This window comes from Thunnus albacares, chromosome 18, assembly GCF_914725855.1.
Source record: "Thunnus albacares chromosome 18, fThuAlb1.1, whole genome shotgun sequence".
Classification (NCBI taxonomy): Eukaryota; Metazoa; Chordata; class Actinopteri; order Scombriformes; family Scombridae; genus Thunnus; species Thunnus albacares.
This window is the reverse complement of record NC_058123.1, coordinates 20,288,439-20,310,387: the sequence shown is the minus strand read 5'-3', so window position 1 is coordinate 20,310,387 and position 21,949 is coordinate 20,288,439. Positions and strand designations below refer to the sequence as shown.

Here is a 21,949-nt window from a genome sequence, read left to right as displayed (position 1 = left end):
CGGAAATAAAAAGTGTCTAGATTTAAGGCGAGGCCTCCCTTTTAATGCTGATAAGTCCAACTGAAATCTACCTCATTAATATAAGTAGAAAGTTTTATGAGAATCAGGTTTGCAGAACGGTTTGTAACTGTATTTCAGCTGCTCTAAACAAATCAAAAATGCCTGTGAATGACAGAGTGTTGATCAGTCATCCTTATCTTTGACTTGAGTATGCAGTTTGAACCTTATTCAAACAGTCCGGTAGTGTGTCAAAAGCTTTTAAGTGCAAGGGAAGGTAAAATGGAGAGACTTCCTCCTTATGGCTGTGTGTGTTTTACTGAACAGTGAGCCAATTCACGGAAGTGTTCCTCATTAAATCTCCACGCACACACTCACATGTTACAAAGACGTGGGTCAACAAACCTTTCATGGAAGTAAACACATCCTTAGAATGGAAGTGTAATGAGTACAAGGCAGTAAAACAGGAAGCCAATAGAGTTTCATTTGTTAGTGGCCCATTCTGAATAAGAGCTGTCAATAAAGACAGGAGTGTGTAAATGTACCTACTTGTTACCAGGAGGTCTGGAGTGTGTCGGATGGATGGGTCACAAAAACAGAAGGTCACAGGTTTGATCCCTGCATGCCAATGTATCTAACATCATGTCAGTAAACAAGAAACTTGTTTACTGCAGCTGATAGGTAAATTAATGTGTCAGTAAAGTAAAGGACAAAAATTTATATTATTTACCAAAATTGTGTCAAAATTAAACAAAACCAAAAAAAAAGTGTTGAAGTCATGAAAAAAAATTACAGTGTTGCATTAATTTGTGATTATTGTTTCATAAGGGTGTAACATATAAAAATCGTATTGTGTAATTGTGTATTACATTGTAATTACATCACTGGATAAAACTGTTTCTCTTTTTATCAACTCAAGTCACGTGCGTTTTATTTCAAAACCATTTAGGGAGATTTTGCTGCATGTTGACAAGTTGTTACGTCACGATACAGTTACACAATCAGTTGCTTCAGGCTTTGTGACCGGAATGATGATTGTTTCCAATCCAGCATGGAAATTTAGGTTTTGGAAGAATTATTGTTCGCTTTCATAACAAATACTGATAATGTGGCCTTGAGCCCGGGACTTCACATCAGTGAAGCTGTTCTGTGAAAGGCTGCGGTTAGGAGGATACAGGCAGTGACTGTGTGTAAGCACATAAAGGTATTGATGCTTAAATATCTTTGCAGCTGCAGAACTTACGGTATCTTTGCTGAGCCATTGCTGCACTTAAGACAAACTTTGTGCAGAACATCATGTAAAAATGCTCAATGATTGCAGGCAACACTACTGTACTCAGATATTTAATCAGGAGAGGCTAAAAAGGGTTTTAATGGATATACTGTGAAGCAGAAGATAAGACTTTGGTAATCTCCACATGCAGTTGGAAAACCTCAAGATGCCTCCCTACTCTCTAATAACTTTCCAATAACTATAAAATAAATGATCTGCCAGCCCACCTGCCCATTTGGGTGTTATCAAATAGAGTACAAGAAGAAATGTGAGGGAGGAAGAGTTACTGGATTTTAATCATTTTCCTGTAATGCTGCAAATGGATGCATTCTCAGAACTGTAATGGGTCTATGGACTAAGATAAAATAGTTATAAGTACCCTGGAAGATTGTGAGGTTTCTGATCTGTCATAAAGCAGCAGCTTGGGAGTTGGCGCCCCATAGTGGTGGGAACCAGTCAAAACACACTCGTGCTGCTGCAGACTTACTTCAGTGTACTACTGCAATGCAGACAGATTTATGTGTGTGATGTGTGTCTCTCTGAGGTATATGAGCTATTAGTCTGACCACTTAAAAAGCCTTAAGTGAAACAGGTTATCTTTTAATTTCTGCTTTTAGCAAACGTTGATCACGAGACAAGAGTGTACAGCTTCTTCATACAGAGTCTGTGAACCGCATGTTTTTCTGTTTGCTTGTTGACACAGAAATCGTGGCGGGCAGCCGATGATGTCAGTGACACAACACCGAGAGAGCGAGCCCTGAAGAGCGTCAGTTTCCAGGAATCGGTCAGCGTTATCACTGACAGGCCTGTAACCATGGAACTGGAGAGCCAGCAGATCCAACATGGCTGCTTCAACAGCCCCGGTAACCGAGCCCACAATGCAGTTGGTGTGAAAGTAGAGACTTCTGACAGCGAGGTGGTGCAGGTATGCAGATTCTCAGAGCATACTCAGCTCATATGTTTTATTTCCTGGGCTGAGCAGTAATTTTACTGGTTTTGTCACAGTCTCAGGAAATGGTCTTGACTTAACTGAATTTCTAAGTTTGTTTTTTGTTTTTTTTCTGTCTTTGCTCATTTGCTGTGTCCTCAGGAGATCTGCTACCTGGACCAGGTGTTAGACGCCGCCTCAGAAACACCCACCAACGGAAGCGCCTCCCCGTCCGAACACACCAAACCAGTCAGCATAGACGGAAACTCTCCTTCTGTCTGCGTGTCAGCCTCCTCTCCTGACAATCACCAGTCAATCGTAGTGGAGGGACAGAAACAAACCACCTTCCTCCACCAGGAGGAGTCCGCTGTGAAGACCAACGGGCATATGCAGGAGGAGGAGTCGGGCCGCAGCAGGGCCAAGTTTGAGCTGAGAGCGTTTCAGGAGGAGAGACGACCCGCAAAACTCTTCACCCCCGGAGAGGAACAGGAGGTCAGAGTGACAAGGAGACGACCCTCAGAGGAGGTAAACAGCTGTTAGATCATGTATCAGCTGTAACAGATGCAGTATTCAGATACATAGTAACAAAAACAAAACTGTTTTTCACATTTTGATCTAAATGATCGCCACCTGCAACAATATTGTGTATATAGACTAGACTGACCAAAGTTGAAATAAGTAACTTGAGACATTTTTAAAGTTCTGAAGATACACAATATAGACACCAAATAGATTATGATATGGCTAAGCTTGAAAAGAAAACATTAAGCTTAAAATTAATGATGCAGTGAATGAAAGTATGAATACATGTCTAAAATGTGTCCTCCAACTGTCAACTTTCAACATAGTAAAAAGGCCTTTTTTTCTCTAAGAAGGATTTGAGAATCCAGCTTCAGCATAACTACACAGGGCAGCAAAATATCCAAGTGCAGATAGGCTAATCCTAGAGTGATGAGTGAAAAATGCAGAGAGATTATTTTTAAAGTATATCACCAAATTATGTATGTTTGCATTTTCTAAATCTACAGAGCTATGTGAGTTGTGACCTAAAAACAGCTTGTACACCGATCACTTTAGATCAAATCATAATAAATTACAGGGATTTTGATTTGATGATTTCTTCCTTTCTCTTCTCCTGGGTCGCTTCCCCCTGTCAGGTTCAGGAGTTGGAGCGTGAGCGTCAGGAGCTGATCAAAGACCAGGCAGTGAAGAAAAACCCTGGCATCGCCCAACGCTGGTGGAATCCTCCCCAGGAGGTAGTCTACTATTGAATATTTCTTGTTTTCTATGTTAACTTCAATATTGTCCTGACAAACTAATTGATTGGTTCTTTGGTTTGTTCGTTCATTCATTCATTCAAGGTTCCTTTGGAGGAGCAGCTGGACGCAGAGCAGCTTGAGTCTCTCAGGAAATACCAGGAGAGGAAACAGCAGAAACAGAATACTTATGCATACACACAGGTAACACACACACACAAACACACACACATACACATTTTTTTTTAGCTTTTATATTTCATGTAAGGCTGATTGTTGTTGTTTTCCATCCTCCTAACTTTCTCCTTTGGATTCTATCTTCTCATCTCTAATTGCAGCCCCAGCTGTCAGGCCCTCCCACAGTGGTAACTTCTGACCCCGATCTATCCAGGAAGGAGGACATCGTGGAGAAACAGATCGACTTCTCGTCTGCCAGGAAGCAATTTCTGCAAGGGGAGTCAAGCAAGAAGGACGTCGCTCCTCACCTGTACTCTGCCAAACCCTTCGTGAAATCCACAACCAGAAGCAGCCATGGGAGAAGTGACATTATAGCCGAAACTGGAGAGAGTCACGTGACCTGGTCTGACGAAGGAATCGGAGAATTTACTTGTGCTCGAGCTGTGATGACAATCCTGCCTGAGGAGGAGGAAAAGAGTCACTTCCACCCAGGCTTTCACCCAGAGGAGTCTGACTCAGGATTGGACGAGTTATCTCTCCGCTCTCAGGACACTACTGTGTTTAGCTTGGATAATGTTTCCGACAGCGGGGCTTCACTACCCCCTACCCCGCTGCCGCTTACTCCTGTGTCACCGCCTACTCCCCAGCCCACCACGCCAGTCAACGGGCAGACCAGTGGCAGTCCAACAGAAAACGAGCTGGAGTACCACGCGGAGGTGCTTGTCCAAGATGCCATCCACAACGCCCTGGCAGCTCAGAACGGAGACGAGTGGCAGTCATCTCTCCCTGACTTGAATTCTTCACAGCTGAGCACTCCTGTGTCTCCATCCTCAGCATCTACAAATAGCCCAGTGCCAGTTTCTTCCTCTCCTGTGTCTTCTGGTGGAGCCCCCAGTCTCCAGTCACCTGTGTCCTCCAGCCCTGCTCCATCAAACCCATCCCCTCAGCCAGACAGGCAGCCAGAGGTGAGAGTGGTTTACCAAGAGACGGCCTCAGAATCACAGCAGGCTCAGCAGCAGCAGCAGCAGTCCTCCAGTCCAGCACCACATCTCCAGACACCTTCTCCACCTCCTTCTCAGCCCATCTCACCACCACAGAGACCCAAAGAGGGGGGCCCCAGGATCAAAATCCAGTCCTCTTACGCCAGAGCGCTTGCTTCCTCAGCTCCGGCTCCAGCTCCTGCTCCTGGCCCGGTCGCATCAGCTCCTGTCGCCAGGCCAACCCCAGTCTACCGTCCCCCATCTCCTCCAAGCCCGGAGAAACCGGAGTTCAGCTACTTCAGTAAATATTCAGAGGCGGCAGAACTGCGGAGCACAGCAGCAGCAGCACGAGGTCCTGAGGCGGAGCCTGCAGCCAGCGGCCCGTTCCGCCTGCGCTCCAAGAAGCAGCGGACTTTGTCCATGATCGAGGAGGAGATCCGAGCAGCTCAGCAGAGGGAGGAAGAGCTGAAGAAACTGAGGGAGACGAAGCCTGCTGTCATTGTCCGCACCGGCAACACTTCCAGCGGCGGTCACGGTCCCGTGAGGACGGGGATACGGCCAACCACCATATCCGCAGCAGATAAGATGAAGAGCAACAGCCTGCCAAGTAGACTCACAATGACAGCGAGGACAGCACCAGGTTAGTTCATACTGTAACGCTTCACAAAATTCTGTCTCATTGGTCCCTCTATGAGACAGCTGGTGCAAGGTTAGGGCTCATAAACAAAAGACATTTCATTTTTCTTGTGTCTTGTTGTAAATTTTCTTTTTTTTTCTGTGATGATTTGCAGGAAAAATCGAGAAGGTTCGACCCGCACCGCCTGTCTCACCTTCACCCTCGGAAGGAGCCCTTTCTGACGCCGGCAGCGAGGACTCTGGAGGATCTCGACCCAAAAACTTCATGCAGACACTCATGGAAGACTATGAAACACACAAGGTGAAGAGGAGGGAGAAAATGGACGACAACAGTGTAAGTATATACACCTAGAGATATAACAAAAAAATAGTATATAAAAAGCAGTTACATAATGTATTTCATGGTTTTTTTTAATGTTTTTTCAAGTTTTTCATGTATAGTATGACAAAAATGAAGTAATTTTAGTGACCAACACTTAGTGCTGTTTTGTTTGGCCCTAAAAAATTAATGAAGTTGTGGTTGAACTTTGGCCCACAAAAGGCAGGAACAAACAAAGATGCCAAAAAGTATCTCAGTAAGTGAAAGTAGCAGAAAAGTGATCACAGCTCATTGCCTATTACGTACTCGTTGGACTGTCTTGTGGTTCACTGGGATTTAGTAACTTCAGCTTGGCTCAGTACCTCTTTCCATGGCCTGCTGGTATGAGCTAATACTGTACAACACCAGAGGGAATTTCCCTGCCTGAAGTAGGAGATGAAATTGAAAGTAAGTCACAGTTGTTGGGGGATTTCTGTCATGACTCCATAACCTGTCATTTCAGTATCTAAATAAGACCTTTAATGCCGGTTTAGTCATTATTAAGAAAAAAGAAGTTCACTTCAGGGCAATATTGCATTTCAACAACTAACCCATCATAAAGAAACTGAACGACATCCATGACATTGCATAGTTATCATTTATTTTTCAAGATATTTATCTGAATTTATCTTGAACAGATCATTTTCAATCAGTGTTGTTCTCCACTTATGCTGTTGCTGATCTTGTTATTGTTTGTCCATGATGACATCACATGTGTTGACTATGTGTACTGTTGCTTCTCTCCTGCTGGTCGGTCAGTATGCCCGTTTGTTGCTGGCTAACGAGGTAACCACTGAGGTACCTGTTGCACCCCAAAACCTCTTCACTACTCCGATAACTGCATTTACTGTCAGACCTGGGTCAGACTGAACTGAAAACTCTTACAAGCTAATACATCCTTGTGTATATTTGGACTGTTTCTGTACAGCTTGTTTTATATAGATTGAAGACATTCACTGAGTCTTACCAGCGTTATGTCTCACTGAAGAAAGTGTTTTGCCTCGTGGCCATTTGGCTTTCAGGTCAAGAAAGCCAAATGCCAAAAGTCACTTTCTAATGAGTCAACAGTAAGAACCAGCTTGTGCCACTTCACTCAGTCTGCCAGACATGAAAGTGGTCCAGAAAAATGTAGAAATGTCTTACTTTTGTGTTAATGTCCTGTTTGAAACACTAGAGTAGGTGGAAGTCTAAAATATGTTATATCTGGTCCCAGGTCTGCATGTGGTGTCACTGCTTTATTGTTCTTGTTCTGTGGTGTTGGTGCTGCATGTGCTTGTCCATTGATTTGGTGTGACCTTAGACTCCGCCCCTCCCCCCATACACAGTGTTGCACATCCCTTCTGCATATAAAATGTATACACCACCAATTTAAAAAAAAAAAAAAAAAAAAGCTTCATTCCAAATAGAATATGTGCACAATTTAAAAAAGATTAGAAAGGGGTTAATAGCTGATGACATTAAACAAATCATGAGACTATTTAAAATGTAAACACAATACATTTTTGATTGATATAAAGGTATTTAAAGGGAAACGTTCATATTTCTTCCTTTAGATAATCAGCATGCACCAAGTAAAGACATGTAAAAATATCACGAGATAAATCTTCTCCAACAGTATCACTGAGTTCCCCTCATGTGTGACGTCAGCGCTCACATGTCACATTACTGTGTTGCAAAAGTCATTTACTGCTCATCATGTTCCGTCATCATCACTTCCTTAGAAATTATGTCAGAATGAACTCGATCCACTTCACTTTCACATTGTAATCCTGGATTCCTGCACACAGAGATCTGTGAAGACATGTTTAATTGTTTGTAAGTGTGACTGTGTGTGTTTGGGCATGAGTGTGTGTAGAGGAAGGGGAAGGTGATCGGGAACATAAAATGTGGAACAAGCATGAAATGGAGTTAAATTACTTTTGTTTTTATCGTCAAATACTGCAGGTGCGCTTCATTTTGGTAGCTCAAGGTCATTAGTAGTGAAAGTTTTACTGACGGTTTAATCAAGCGCTCCCTCAGTGTTTGACATACACTGCATGCCGTATCAAAGTCACTGTGGTGTGATTGTGTTGGCAGTAGATCCCCTTGAGCATGGGTTTAATCATTACATAGCTGAATGCACTCGTATCTGATCGGCTGTTTTTGTATTCGACAGGTTCTGGAGGCCACTCGTGTCACCAGGAGAAAAAGCGACATGGCGCTGAAGTGGGAAGCCGGTATCTACGCCAACGAGGACGGTGAGGAAGAAGAGGAAGAGGAAGAAGAGGAGGAGGAAGAGGAGGAGGAGTAAACAGCTCCTTTCAGAGACAGTTGGGGGACTGAGTGGAAAGGAGGAGGAAGAGGAGACTGGAGGAAAAAAAACAAATAGGAGGAGAGGAGAAGGAAAAAAAGGACATGGAAAGGAAACAGTATTTATTTTACTAATAGTGTTCTGATGATCACATGACCCACTGGCCTGACCAATGGGGGCTCACCCGAGGAGGTGAAGTTGTGATTATTTTTTTTTTTGGGACATGAAGATTGAAGGCAGTAACAGTATGTTAAGCGACCGAGCATGTGAGAGACATTTGAAGTGTTGAGGTGAGTTTGGAGAGAAAGGATCAGTGACGCAAGAGACACTTTGAAAGGTTTTACGGTGGTTAAAGAGGAGTTTCAATCTGATTTTTTTTTTTTTTTTTTTTTTTTATGAGATGGTAGACGCTGAGTGACTTCAATATTCATAGGATTTTTCACTTGTCTGCAATTTCATTATTGAATTAGGGGCTGAGATCTGAAAATTTTATCTGGAAAGGTTGCCTGAGACTTTTTGAAGAGGGTTTCGATAACGTGTGCTTGATAATAACCCCGATCAACAAGCAATCCTGATGTATCAGCGAGGCCTAATCACACACACACACTACTTTGAGAATCGAGCTGCAGGAAGACAAAGGTTGTATTCCAGGATTTGAACCAAACGGAAGCATTCATTTTGTGCATCCTGCAGTGCCACATATAACACATATGACATGTCGGTTGGAGCTCTCGCATTACTTTCAGGCATCTACAGTACATTAAATCTCTCTTAAGTGCCGACTTGAGGGTCAGCATCCTTCAACGCTAGTGAGGAAATTTACAAAACTAGCTTTCTGATTAGCATCTACTTTGCCTTAGACCGTCTGTAATAGTAGAATGCACGATATGTATGATGTATTTTAATCTTCTATCCTGTATTGCTACAGAGTCCGTAGAGAAAATAAGCAACCACATTAGATAGAAAGTCTGCAAACACTATTCTGCAGTGACCTCTCGTCTATAAAGCGCGGTTAGTTCAAACAGGAGTAGACCAGCGGGGAGGAGGGAAGCTAACTGCGGGTCATGTTTGCGTCACTTCAGCGTGTGTGTATGAATTAAAAGGGCTGGGTTGGGGGTTTTATATTCTAACAAAATCACTTATTTTACCTTTGCTGGCTACGTCGCTTTGTTGACCTGTGCTTTTTGATGTAAGCAGTTGTTCCGTGTATTATACTGAGGTAGGACTGTGTATTTGATATATGAACATGTATGTTGAGATTCCAGTATCTGCTATACCTTGCTAGCTGAGGATAAAGTGTGATGAAAAATGTTGAAGAAAAAAAAAAAGGCTTTTTATAAAAAAAAAAGTTGTTACAACAAAACAGAATGTTATTTAGAGAAAATCAGTCAACCTAAGCATTATTTAAGAAATACTAACTGTGTGCAGGGAATTACACTCATTTCCTATTTGTTAACACACCAAGCAGTGAAAAAAAAAGCTTTGACTATCAGCAGAAAGGCTCATTAAGTTGACAGGGAGTTTTTTTTTTTTTACAGAATTTATAGTGAACTTCAGTTTTGCTGGACAACAAAAACACAGGATGATATGATTTTCTGTTTTGTCTAAAGAATGAAAAGTTACTGCAATACCGGCCTCTGTGAGTGTGACGATACTGTGGACTTGTCCAGGTGTAGAAAACAAGATTCAGCAAAACAAAATATTAGAGATGAGTCGGGGGGGGGAAGAAACGTGGCTGCAGATGCAGTATTTTTAAAACCACTTTGACTGAACGGTAGCAACATGATTCTACTTCTTCGGTCTTTGTTCGCTTGTTAATTGAAGCCTTTTGAGATTTATTTTCAGCAGCAGAATGTCAGGAGGAAGGCGGTGAGAAAGATTTTTCCTGTACACCAAAGGTCACAAGTCCTGTCCAAGTGTCCTTCAGCGAGGCACCGACCTGTTTGCTCACGAGTCACACTGAATAATAATAAAATCCTCAGCTAAATGTCTGAAATATAAATGTTCCCTGAGGTAAACTTGCACAAAAAGATGAAGAATTGTGGGACACGTAGTCGCCCTTGACACTTATGACTCTCTATTGTATTTATTTGGGACAATCCTATCCTGTATTAGAGTGCAGGACAAGTTTCTCTTGGCAAATGATCTGACGCAGCTGTCTTTGACTTTGCTCTGTGAGGGAAACGCAGTGTCAGTAAATCCACAAACCAGAAGTGGGAACCAAGAACTTGTGCCTATAGCTGATGTGTTCATTTCCCCTTAAAAGACAAACACACATTGGTTCCAGAGAATCGTTGTTTTTATACACATTTAATAATATATAAGATATGAAAAAAAAAGTATTTAAAGGACTAGTGTCCCCTTTTTTATGAGACTTAAATGTTTTTGCCATGCGGCAGAAGCACGGAGGATCACGACGGAGGTACAGTGTCGCAGATGCTGAAATGACAATTTGACAAGAATTAAGGGACAAACAAAAGAGTGAGTTTACTTTTATTTCAAGATGAGGGCTCATTTTCTCGTAGTTGACAGTGAGAATATGTTTTTTTTTTTTTCAAGAACAGGATTTGAGCTGTCAAAAAGTATTAAAAGCACCTGTCGTTCCCGCATGTTGATTTCCCTGTGAGAAATATTAGATTTTGGAGGAAAACGTGAAACACCTTTTTTTCCAGGATGAATAACAGACACAGATCCTTTGTAACGGACGATAGTTTTACAGTGGCCTATCTTAGGTGCTAGCTGAGCATCTACTGTTTGAGTTTTAAGCAACAAAAGCATACGGCTTCGTCCCTAGTTTACTGTAGCTGCAGCACTATGATGTTTAACTGTTATTACACACAAACACACACACACACGCACACACACACACCGTCCTTGTTCCTGCTTCAGAAGACACAATCAAACCCACAAAATCGGTCGGAGTTCTCAATAAAAACACTTTTGAAATGGTAACAAACATCATGCACACACCGAGGAGTTCTAATTGTGTGATTTATTACTATTATTATTATGCTTTTGTTGTTTGAATTCATGGTGCAGAGACAATTTTTATTTATCATTTTAAATGCTGGTAGCTTGTTTTTACCCTCAGAAGCATCCAAGCTTCAGCGCGGGACTCACACTGTCTGTGTGTGTGATAATGCAATCTTATTATACAGTATATAACCTCTGTTCCTATGTTAACCACTTGTATGCTCATATTCTGCTTTGTTATTTTATAGCACATGTAAGGCTCACAGTTATACACCTACTACACATATTATGAATATTTTCTCATTAAAAAGAAAACCTGTACATGTGGGATTCTGAGTGATTCATTCACGTGTGTCAGCTGTACTATGTGTCAGATCATGTTAAGTGCTTGTTCTGTGGTGTTTTTCAGCAGCAGGATTCATGAGATGTTGGATTTTCCTTCAATGATCACACAAACAAGAGTTTTCAACCATTACAATTAGCTGATTAATCGACTTGTCTAGATAATCATTTAAGTCATTTATGGACCAAAAATACAAATATTGTCTGATGTGAGGATTGGGAATGTAGCTAATCAATAGTAAGGTGATCATTAGCAGATAAATAGTGATGGATTACCTACTGGTTATCAATGTTCCTGCAAGTTGAAACAAATGGCTGCAAAGAAATACGTAAGTGTTGTTTTTAAAGCGGTTAAATATTTTAGATTTTTCTTTTTTCTGAATGCAACAACACATCACAAAGTTTTAATAACACTTGCTCTGCCAAAACACAACAAAAACTTATCAAGTACTGGTTTCTTTGGATTAAAAAATATTATTCATTAATAATATTATTCATTAAATGAATCATCATAATAATAACAGTCTACATCTGCTACACATAGTCATGTGTTTTTTCTAAAGACATAGGCTACGGGTGGTTTCCCAAATCTCTCACACGCACGTGCATACACACACACACATACACACGTACACACTATCATCATGCCTTGCATAAGTCCACTGAACATGAGGAGGAGGAAGAAGAGGAAGAGGCGTGACGGCTTTTATTTTCTAACACACGCAGGAAGAAAATGAGTCCAGATTCCTGCTCTCATTCACAATAACTTCAGCAGCCGCATTGTTCATTTCGGTATTTCCTCACATTGAGGAACATCTGATTTTGACTTGAAGTTTTAATAAGTGGCTGCTATTATACTTTAAATTACCTTTACATGTAATCATGGTCATCCCGAGTGTGTGTCAAATCGCCTCCACGGTGATCCGGCTAATAGAGCCGACCGTTATGCTCGAGGAGCTGGCCAGCGCTCTCTTCGACACCGCCCTGCAGGTGGTGGTCAAAGACCGGTCTGCCAACGCCACCAACCCGGACACCTCCAGGGAGGAGAGCCAGCAGAGAGCCATGACCAACTTCTACATGACCTATAACCTCATAATCCATCTGACTCCGATCCTACCCGCGCTGATTCTGGCCAGGCTAGGCGACCGAGGCTGGAGGAAAGCCCCGATCGTGGTGCCTCTGTGCGGGTACCTGCTGTCAAGGATCATCCTGCTGCTAGTGGTTCTCCTGCACCTCCCTCTGAATGTGATGTTTGGGGCGGCGACTATCTTCGGGTTGTCCGGCGGCTACTGCGCGTTCTGGCCCGGGGTGATGACGATGGTGTCGCTCTCCTCCACCACGACTGAGCGATCCAAGGTCAGTGCTCCCTGGTAGTGCTCCCAGAGTCACTGTGTATGACTTCCAGTAATAAAATCCGGTAACATCCAGTAACAAAATTATAGTCTTCTTTGTATATTATCTACATTTGATCCTTAGTTTATAGCCCAATGGTTATATATTCAGAAGGGCCAACCTTAGATACTAGTATATGAATACTACATATAGGATAGTGCATAAACATGTTCCATTAGTGCATGTAAAGTTTTGCACTGAACTGGACTTTAAATGAAGGAAAAAAACAACAAAACTGAATAATCAATTTGCTAAATTTAAAAAAAAAACAACTTTTAAACCGCTGTTAGTTTTTTTAAAGCTTAGTAAAAACATGAGATTCATTTTTATTGTGTGTCCCATGCAGGTGATCATGAGAGTGGAGGTGCTATATGGAGCAGCAGGTATAGTGGGCAGTTTGGTGTCGGGTCATCTGTTCCAGCTGTACAGCTCCACTCTGGGACAAGGGACCATCCTGCTGATTGTGAGCATTGTGTTTCTCTCGCTCAGCCTCCTACAATCCATATTCCTGCTGCAGGTCAGTGTGTGTGTGTTTTTGATGTTTGTGTCCATAAGGGTGCATAAGGTCAGCTTATCAGTATCTGATAATAATCATCCAAACAAATGTGTCACTGGATCAGTATTAACTATGCTACATTCATCAGGCTTAGGTTAATTATTTGGAACAACTCATTTGTTGTAATGTTCACTTGGAAAATAGAGAGTCCTCCGTATACATTTTTAAAAAAAAACTTTTTTTCACTTGAGGCAACAGTGTGACAGTCAACTATCAATGAACCACCTGCAAATGCAACAATAAATATTTTAGTGCAAATGTTTCTCATTGGTCAGTGACTAATTATGCCTAAAACTAGGCTTTGATCAAAGCAATGAAATCACCAGAAAATTAATCAGCAACTATTTTGATAAGTGATTCATTGTTTTTCCTTGTCATACATGACAGTTAATTCGGTATCTTGACACTTTGGACTGTTAGTCAGACAAAACAAGCAATTTGAAGACATCACTGTCATCTCTGAGAAACTGTGAATGCCATTTTTCAGAACATTTCATAGTTTCTTAACGATTAATCAACTAAACAAGAAAATAATCAGCAGATGAATCAATAATGAAAATAATCATTAGTTGCAGCCCTCGGTAACACATCTGCAGTTACATTTTAGCCTCCTGTGGTCTATAAATTTCCGAGAATTGCTTCTCTGTTGCTGCTCAAACCTGCCCCACCTGAGGAAATATTGTGGACTGATGATAAATCACCTGACCGATTTCCTTGTTGTGTTATTGGCTGGTATTGAAACCTCGCCAGAAAAAACATGCTTGACTGGATTTCAGTCGGACATTGTTTTCAACAATCATCCTGTCAGAACCACATTTTCATCAAAATGGTTGTTAAAGAATTTTGTACAAATGCTTGATGTTTTACTGTCTGTTTGGGTTTTTTTAAAATCTAATATCATTCTTGCTCGACACTTTCTTATTCAATCTGCCGTCTTGTACTGCAATTTTAATCCTCACCAATTTTAGAAATCTTACATGGAGTCTGTCTTTGTGATTTTATATCCTCAAATGTAACCTAACCACAGCACGGAACTAATACTTTACTTATTAAAGGTGAAACAAGTATCCAGAGAGGCGGAGGACAACTGCCACCTCCTTTCTCAGGCCTCCAGTAACGTTCCCGCCGAGGCTCCTGTTGTGAAAAACATGGTGAACGTGGTTCTGCTGCTCGTCGCCGCCATCCTGTACGGCACCTCGGTGGGCGGAGCCGTAGAAGTACTGGGCTCCTTTGTGATGAAAGAGCCGCTCAGCTGGAACGCCATGCAGGTGACATTTTGCCCTCTTTGTATTTATGTATTAAGGTATTTTATTTGCAATATTGATGCACGTATGACAACAGGATTTTGCTGCTTTAAAATTGCTTTAAAGAGATTATAATTAACAGTAATTATACAAACAAATGCTACCAAAAGTTTTCACATTGTCAGTTGTCTCATTTTTATCTCTTTGTGTCTCCTCTTCTTTCTTTCTCTTCCTCCAGGTGGGTTATGGGAACGCCGCAGGCTGCTCGATCTTCCTCACCAGTTTCCTCGGCGTCATCTTGTTTCGTCGCTGCATCAACGACGTAGGGCTCATCCTGATCGGCATGGTGTCGTTCGCCTCGGGGATGTACTTCATGACCTTCGTCACGGCGACTTACATGTTCTATCTGGGTGAGTCTGAAGATCTCAGACACAACAAAAAGTCTGTCATATAGATAAAAACAGTCAGGTTCAGTTCCCAGAGGTGCAGACAGATGTTTTGTCAAAGTGTCAGTGGATTTTCATTCAGACAAATTCGGTCTTGAGACTTTAAATTAAAAATTAAGTGAATATTGATGCTGATAATAATGAATCTGCTTTAATATCATAATCAGCTTTTAAAACACTGTGTGTAATCTGCATGCAAGTGTAGAATATAGCCCTGAAAACTCACATTCTCAGACAAAATGGGTGCTGTATTTGTTTTATTTCATTTATTTATTAATTTCTTGGACTTTGATTTGTCACAGACTCAACTTAAGCGATCTTGACTACAGGCTCTTGAACACAGCAAACACTGGAGAAAAAAAAAACAAAACTAGCCACCAATGTTTTGTTGGTTTTGTGGGCTTGAGTCCACAAGAATGAGGAACTGAATTCATGAAATCTGTGTGAAAATACAAGCAATTTTTTTACTCTCACCTGTTGTAAATGGGTCTGACAGGACTGTGTCAGCTATTTCCAGATATGACAGTTTGAGTCAATCATGACAATACAGGAACCAAAATCAGGAACTGAAAATGAGTGGAGGCCGTAAAATTCATAGTTTTAATGCAGCAGCTGAGTGTTGCACTACATATACAGTGGGAGCTTACTGTGTGCTGATTTCAGAAGGATGTGACTGACATGTATGTTGGAATGTTAGTCTTAAAATATTTCTGGATTATAACATTTTTTAATATATATTTTTTTAGCAATAAAGATTCCTTCTTTTTTTTTATTTTAATTTTTAGTGCTCAGCTCTTGTTGCTGATGCTGTGAATCCAGATCAGAAATGTAAAACATAATTTTCTTTGCATCAGGAAAGAGCCTCCAGACTGAATCAGTATTGTTTTAAAGCGATCAGACAACTGGACAAAAATAAAATTCTGATTTTGTATATCAGAGGTCTGACACACATCTTGCCAAAGACAGAACACAGTGGTGGCGTGCGGTCGGGGTACAAGAGGAAATTGTGGAGAAAGAGGAATTGAGAGAAAAAAAAATGAATCAAGTGTTTGTTTCTCTGCAGCTCGCTTGCTCACCCTATTCGCTCTCATCCCGATGCCCACCATCAGATCTCTGCTCTCACAGCAGGTTCCAGCTTCCTCATGTGGTGAGTATGCAACCTGTTTGTGTGTGTGTGTGTGTGTGCACGTATGTGTTTGTGTCGGTGAGTAAAACACTACAGCTGAGTAATAAAAACAGTAGAGATAACAGAGCAGTAAAAGCCATTAAATAAACATCAGTATGATGGCAACACATACAGCAGATTGTTTCAACACATTGTAAAAGTGGGGAGATAATTAAAGGGTAAATTCACCCAACTTAGTAAAAAAACATTTTCTAACTTACTTCTAGTGTTTTTACAGGGACTATTTCTTTGATAGAAAGTAGTTCCAAAGGATAATGTCCTCAGTGAGGTCTGTAGATTAACCTGGACTAGTAGGTGCTTAATTTCATTCAATGTTTTATAATAATTTCATTTTTCAAAGCTGTAAGCACCACAAACATTGTATTGGGGTGTAGGCACAAATCTCAGAGAAGAATATCTCAAAAACCTTGGCACATAAAACCAAAACTATTTGTATGGCGAGATACCACTAGAAATAAGCAAGAAAACTTTGTAGTTTGGGTGAACTCACCCTTTAAATTTACAAAACTAGCGCTGTGGGCAAAATAAATAAGAAATTTGAAATAAAAATATGTATCAAAATGAAAAGAAAAACTTCTTTCATTCAACTTTTTGGCTTCATTATTTTATATGTATTATTGTTTTTGCACCGTAAGATCCTCTAATATTAAGTGTTACGATTGGAACTAATATTCACATAGTTTATTATTATAATACTGATGGTATCAAATATCAGGGGGAAGTACAGGACCAGAGGACGTCAGTGAGTTCAGGAGAAGGTTGTGGAGGAGGGATGACACAACATATTTCCTGAAAGTTGAGTTTGCAAGTCATGAGCAAGTCAGAAAAAACTCTTGTTAGACTTTAACACCGTTATCATTAATCTGTGATTTTTAGTGCATTTGAGGAATCAATGCAGGTTGAAAGTTATGTTATAATGTCACCTGGCAGACACTAAAATAACTTTGCCCAAAATAACAGCAGACATGATGTTGACTGTGATAGAAGTCTTCCTGTCAGCTAAATTTTAACACTATGTGAATAGAAACCATCGTTTACACTTAGAAAGCAGGAGGAAAAAAATCTAAAATTGCAGAAATGTTTGTGTTTTTTTCAAGTCTGTCTTAAAAATAATGATATTATTATTCATTATTATTAAAGTATTTGTATGTACTGTATATGTATTCCATCAGAAGTTCATATTGTCCATTAATAGAGCCCCTAAAACAATGAATTTCAGTGTAAGCAATGGGGTCTAATGCCCAGCTGAATATGTTCAGCTAATTTGAGACTTCAGCAGTCTGAGTTAGTCAAAGTTTGCTGAGCCACAGCAGAGGGAGAGTAGCACAAAGAGAGAATTTGATACTAAAACTTTGGGACAAGATCTCTTATAGTTACACAATTACAGCGACTGATAACCTTCAATGTACATGTAGGCATGTGAGTATTATATTAAGATGCACTTGAAAAAATGTGAAACTATCCTTTAAGTAGATTTTGTTTGCAGCAGCATCATTAAACTAGACTTCTGTACAGCAGAGATTCAGGTTTGGAAAACCTGCCAGATACGTATCAGATCAATGAGCGAAATATGGTGAGCGTCTAGAAACTCAAACCATGAACCTTGTGAACAGTTTGAATGTTCGATTTTTTTAAATGAAGCAAGATTATGCAACTGCAGGGTGAAGCTTTTTGGGCTTGGTTGGCCTGATGACTTCTTAATCATTAGGAAGTTCAATGAAGGCCAAAAACTAGACGAAAACATGCAGAAACACTTTATTTCAATGCAGTCTTTTACATTACAATGTAGTGTGTTTGCCACTAACATGAGCCCCCATCTATCTTATACTTGGATTTCCTAAAGATAAGGTTTAGGCATTAGTGAGTAAGATATTTATAGATTTTGACCAGTCAGGCTGGTTTATACCTGTTCTGCCACAAGTTAGAGTTTCATGCTTCCTCTCGCTGAAACATACTCACACAGTGGGTTCACTGATGATTAGAGGAGCAGTGTTATTCATTGGCAGGGTTTTTCCATGTGTTTGCTTTGACGTGACTCTCTGTTTGAGTCAGTGCAATGCAAACACACTCATCAGCAACCACAACCCTTTTCCTGTCCACACACAAGGAAACAAGGAATTTTAAAAATATATATGTGTAAATGTAAGAAAGCTCTCTGTTGGATTGTCTCACCCCAAAAGAATATATATATATATTAAACTTTGTAGAACCATTTTGAGAAAGGTGATGATAAATTTCTCTCTCCTTTGGTCTGTCTGTTCTTCTTCCCATCAGGCAGAACTCTCACTGTCCTACAGTTGTGTCTGACGTTCGCCGGCATGGCGTACATCCCTGCCTTTACTAAGATCTATCAGGGAACCCTGAACTGGCTCCCAGGCTTCGTCTTCCTGCTGTCCAGCATCTTGGCAGTACTGGGAATGATACCCGTCAGGTATTCTTCATTTTAGACTGGTTCAGATCCATGTGTTGGTTTGCAGATATACTGTATATGGATGGTACAATGATGCTGGCAATGATAATGATTGATCTATACCTAGAGCTCATTATTTATTTCAGGCTAGTATTTATTTTTCCCGCCATAGAAAATCCAGAGACTTAAATGTATGAAATCAGTAGTATTTTACAAAAACGTAGGTGAAAATCATTGTTTAAAAATCTATTTTGCAGTGTAATCACCTAGTTTGGCCATTTCTTGTTTTTCACTTGATTGGTTTTTACTTTGACTTACAGTAGATGAGAAAATTGATACCACTTTGATATCTGTGTGTTATGTAAGAAGCTAGAGCCAGGAGTCAGTTAGCTTAGCTTAGCATAAAGACTGTAAATGGTGGGAAACAGCTAGCCTGGCTCTGTCCACCATCCTGCACCTCTGAAGCTCACAAATGAACACATGACAGCTTGTCTGTTTAATCTGTACCCAAACAGGAATGTAAAAAGCTGTTGTTTTATGAGGAGTCTCTGCCGGTTGCCTGGCAACCTCAGGCCTGGCAACCATGACAAGACTACAGCAAGTGGCTGCAAAGAGTTGCAGCACTGACTCCCCTTAAAGCAAGAAAAGCAAATCATAAGCTTTTAGCAAGGAAGCAAATAATTTGCATATCCCAAAATGTTGATCTTTCAAATTTTTTTCACTTCTTGCGACTCTTGGAGCTGCTCATGTGCTTTTCTTCCCATTTTTCTGTTCACTTTCTTTAACAACAACATGTTCTGAACTGTGGTGACCTGTTGGGCACAAAAAAAAAAAAATACAACAAGGCGTGTGGGCACATACAAACAGGGTGAAAATTCAGTTTAAACTAACCTGCTACTTTTTAAATCTCATCTATACATATATATATGTATATTTATAGGTGTATGAGTGCAGAGTTGATATGATGAAGGTTCAACCTTGAATGAAGAACAGACTTCATTCAAAGCCTCATCTTCTCAAACATTATCTCCTCTCTCCTCCTTCCAGTATTGTCGGCTATAGATCACCTCAGAAGCAACCTTACGAGAGGATTCAGGGAGACTGAGGCAGTGACATCATCAGCTTCCGAAAGTGAGTTTTGGCACGAGGAACAAAAAGGAAAAAACCGAAGAACTGAGACAAGACGTGGAATAGAGAAAAGGAGAATGGTGCCCTTAATCACTTCTTATAAACTCTGCTGGAAAGTATTTCTTGTACTTCAGCTATGACAGAGGGGACAAACCGCAAGTTTCATATTTACGTGACAGAGGAACATGCAGTCTATTGTAATAAGGCCTGTGTAGAGAGATGATGTACACTGACAGAGGGCACTGCCTGAGAATATCTCATAACATTATTAAAAGTAGTTGAACTTTTCACGAAGATGGAGGCAAACATCATCTTCCAAAAGATTTCCAATAAATTTCATCAGCCAAGGAAAAGAGTCATGTCCACAACGACACACCCAAGTGAGTGAGTTCAACATAATGAAAACTGTCGATGTGCCAGACATGAGAAGTGCCTTGTGAACACCACATAAACCACACCAAGTTTGCACCCATGTGTTTGTTCAGTTGAGGATGTTTCACACTTGCGTTGTGAAAGTGCATTACAGTATTTAGTAGATTCCCAGCAACTGTAATTTTTTTTGTTCATCCGAACATGAAAGATTTAAAATAATTCATCTGAACACAATAACTACTCAGAAATCATCTCTAAAACTTGGTTAAAAAAAAAAAAAAAAAAAGTTTATCAAGTTTATCATTTGTAGTTCTCATATTTCTACTGATGTCTTTTAATTTAGAGACACTTTGCAAACGGATGCAAATCAAAATGCAAGCACTTTATCATATTTCTGAGTGTAAATAAGAGTTACCTGCTGACTTTCACTCCTGCAAGTCAGAAAATGCTGACAGAATGAAGAAAAGTGACATTTTTTACATTGGTTATGAGTTTGCTTTTGGTTTTTTATGATATTGTTCTTTGTTTTTTAGTCTTGTGATGATTTATTTTACATCATTACACCTTTACTCACATCAGCATTTTGTCTTTGTCTCTGGTGCTGTTACTTTTATACAGTTGAGGGTTGATTTATTATTTTTTGGATTTTTGAACTGCACTGACATGTTTTAAAGGTACTTTCTATGGTTTGATTCAGGTTTGACATATTGTTTAAATTCCAGCTTGTGTGATTTTCTGATTGACAGCCATATTGCACATCTATCAAAATATTATCATGATTTTAGTATTATTTAAAGATGCAAAAAAAGAAAAACAACATGGTACAATACAATAGTGGATCAAAAGAGAGATTATTTTATTTTAAATAATAATCGTATCAAGTATTGCACTATTATTTGTTGGCACTTTACAAAGCTTTTTAAACCTTAACTACAACTTATGTTTGTATAAAGGTTGAGGACAAAAGGAAATATTGATAGTAATGAGCCACCAAGCTGCCATTGAGTTATATAAAAGTCATGTTTTCTTTTTCATTCCAACATTCCTGAAAGAGGTTTTACAGTATTTAGTTTGATTTAGTTCATACAGAACTAACTGGATGTATTGTGTTGTGAAATTCACTGTAATTATGAAATTAAAATTTTTCATTAAAACTTCTGATTTTCTTCCATCATAATTTTGTTACATACTCATAAGATTAATAATAATAATATTTTATAATAGATATTTTATTGAATACATTCTGATTTTGTCAGAATGATGACACTTAAATGTTTCAGAAGACAAAAACAAAAAACAAATCAAACCTGAGCAGAAAAATATCAAATGCATTCCTTCTTTTTATTATTGGTCCAATATATCCAAAAAAAATCATTTGAGGTAAAGATAATTGCATCAAAACAACATCAATATACAAGCTTTTTTTATAATTACAAGAAGTTATTAACATCCAAATGTACAATAAGACTGAACGTAAACAGTACACACTGAAGAGGAACAGAAATAAAAGAAAGAAGCTAGATTCACACTTTCATAAGTCGTCTGACTTTTAACCTTTCAAACAGGTTTGATTGATCAGGTTTTTCCTGTGCTGAAAATCAGATTTTCTCTTCATGTGTGAATCTACGCAAGGAAGAAAGGCAGGAGGGAAAGATGGGGACATTTGGCGTAGAAACATTTGATTTGTACTCTCCCCTCTTTAAAAGCTTGTACAGTGGTGGCCATTATACACATCCCTGTGAGGGGATTTAACCTGGATTAGTTTTGCAGATGATCCCTTTCTTAACATTAGAGAACCAAACGGAAGCAGAAAATATGTCTCAATCAACTCGTTGCCAGATCATTTATTATCATTTTTGGCAACTGAAAGAGAGAGAACTCAACTGAATATAGTTTTTGTTAATTTTTTTTTTCCCAGTAGGCTTTTCCAGAGGGTGGAGCTACGTATAGTGCAACAATAAATCAGCAGGCACACAGTATAAGATAGGGCTTTTACAATGGCTAT

At 39.8% G+C, this 21,949-nt stretch overlaps 2 protein-coding genes across 15 annotated transcripts in view; both read left to right on the top strand.

The window, feature by feature from the left end:
- LOC122968464 (A-kinase anchor protein 2) overlaps positions 1 to 11,189 on the top strand; it is a 107,387-nt gene extending 96,198 nt beyond the window's left edge. For 12 of the 14 annotated variants that reach the window (XM_044333717.1, XM_044333715.1, XM_044333722.1 and 9 more), the window contains 8 exons: positions 1,974 to 2,195; positions 2,361 to 2,723; positions 3,356 to 3,454; positions 3,560 to 3,658; positions 3,793 to 5,251; positions 5,403 to 5,581; positions 6,365 to 6,403; positions 7,761 to 11,189. In XM_044333717.1, coding sequence (XP_044189652.1) covers positions 1,974 to 2,195; positions 2,361 to 2,723; positions 3,356 to 3,454; positions 3,560 to 3,658; positions 3,793 to 5,251; positions 5,403 to 5,581; positions 6,365 to 6,403; positions 7,761 to 7,895 — 2,595 coding nt within the window. In that variant the 3' untranslated portion in view covers positions 7,896 to 11,189. The remainder of the gene's footprint in view (positions 1 to 1,973; positions 2,196 to 2,360; positions 2,724 to 3,355; positions 3,455 to 3,559; positions 3,659 to 3,792; positions 5,252 to 5,402; positions 5,582 to 6,364; positions 6,404 to 7,760) is intronic. The other 2 variants (XM_044333720.1, XM_044333723.1) reach the window with 2 other exon arrangements.
- A 439-nt stretch (positions 11,190 to 11,628) lies between these two features.
- LOC122968465 (thymic stromal cotransporter homolog) lies at positions 11,629 to 21,102 on the top strand. The gene is made up of 7 exons (XM_044333730.1): positions 11,629 to 12,566; positions 12,949 to 13,119; positions 14,214 to 14,426; positions 14,641 to 14,812; positions 15,912 to 15,995; positions 18,309 to 18,465; positions 19,492 to 21,102. The coding sequence occupies exons 1-7, from the start codon at positions 12,093 to 12,095 to the stop codon at positions 19,547 to 19,549; spliced, it is 1,329 nt and encodes a 442-aa protein (XP_044189665.1). The 5' UTR covers positions 11,629 to 12,092; the 3' UTR covers positions 19,550 to 21,102.
- The last annotated feature ends 847 nt before the right edge of the window (positions 21,103 to 21,949 follow it).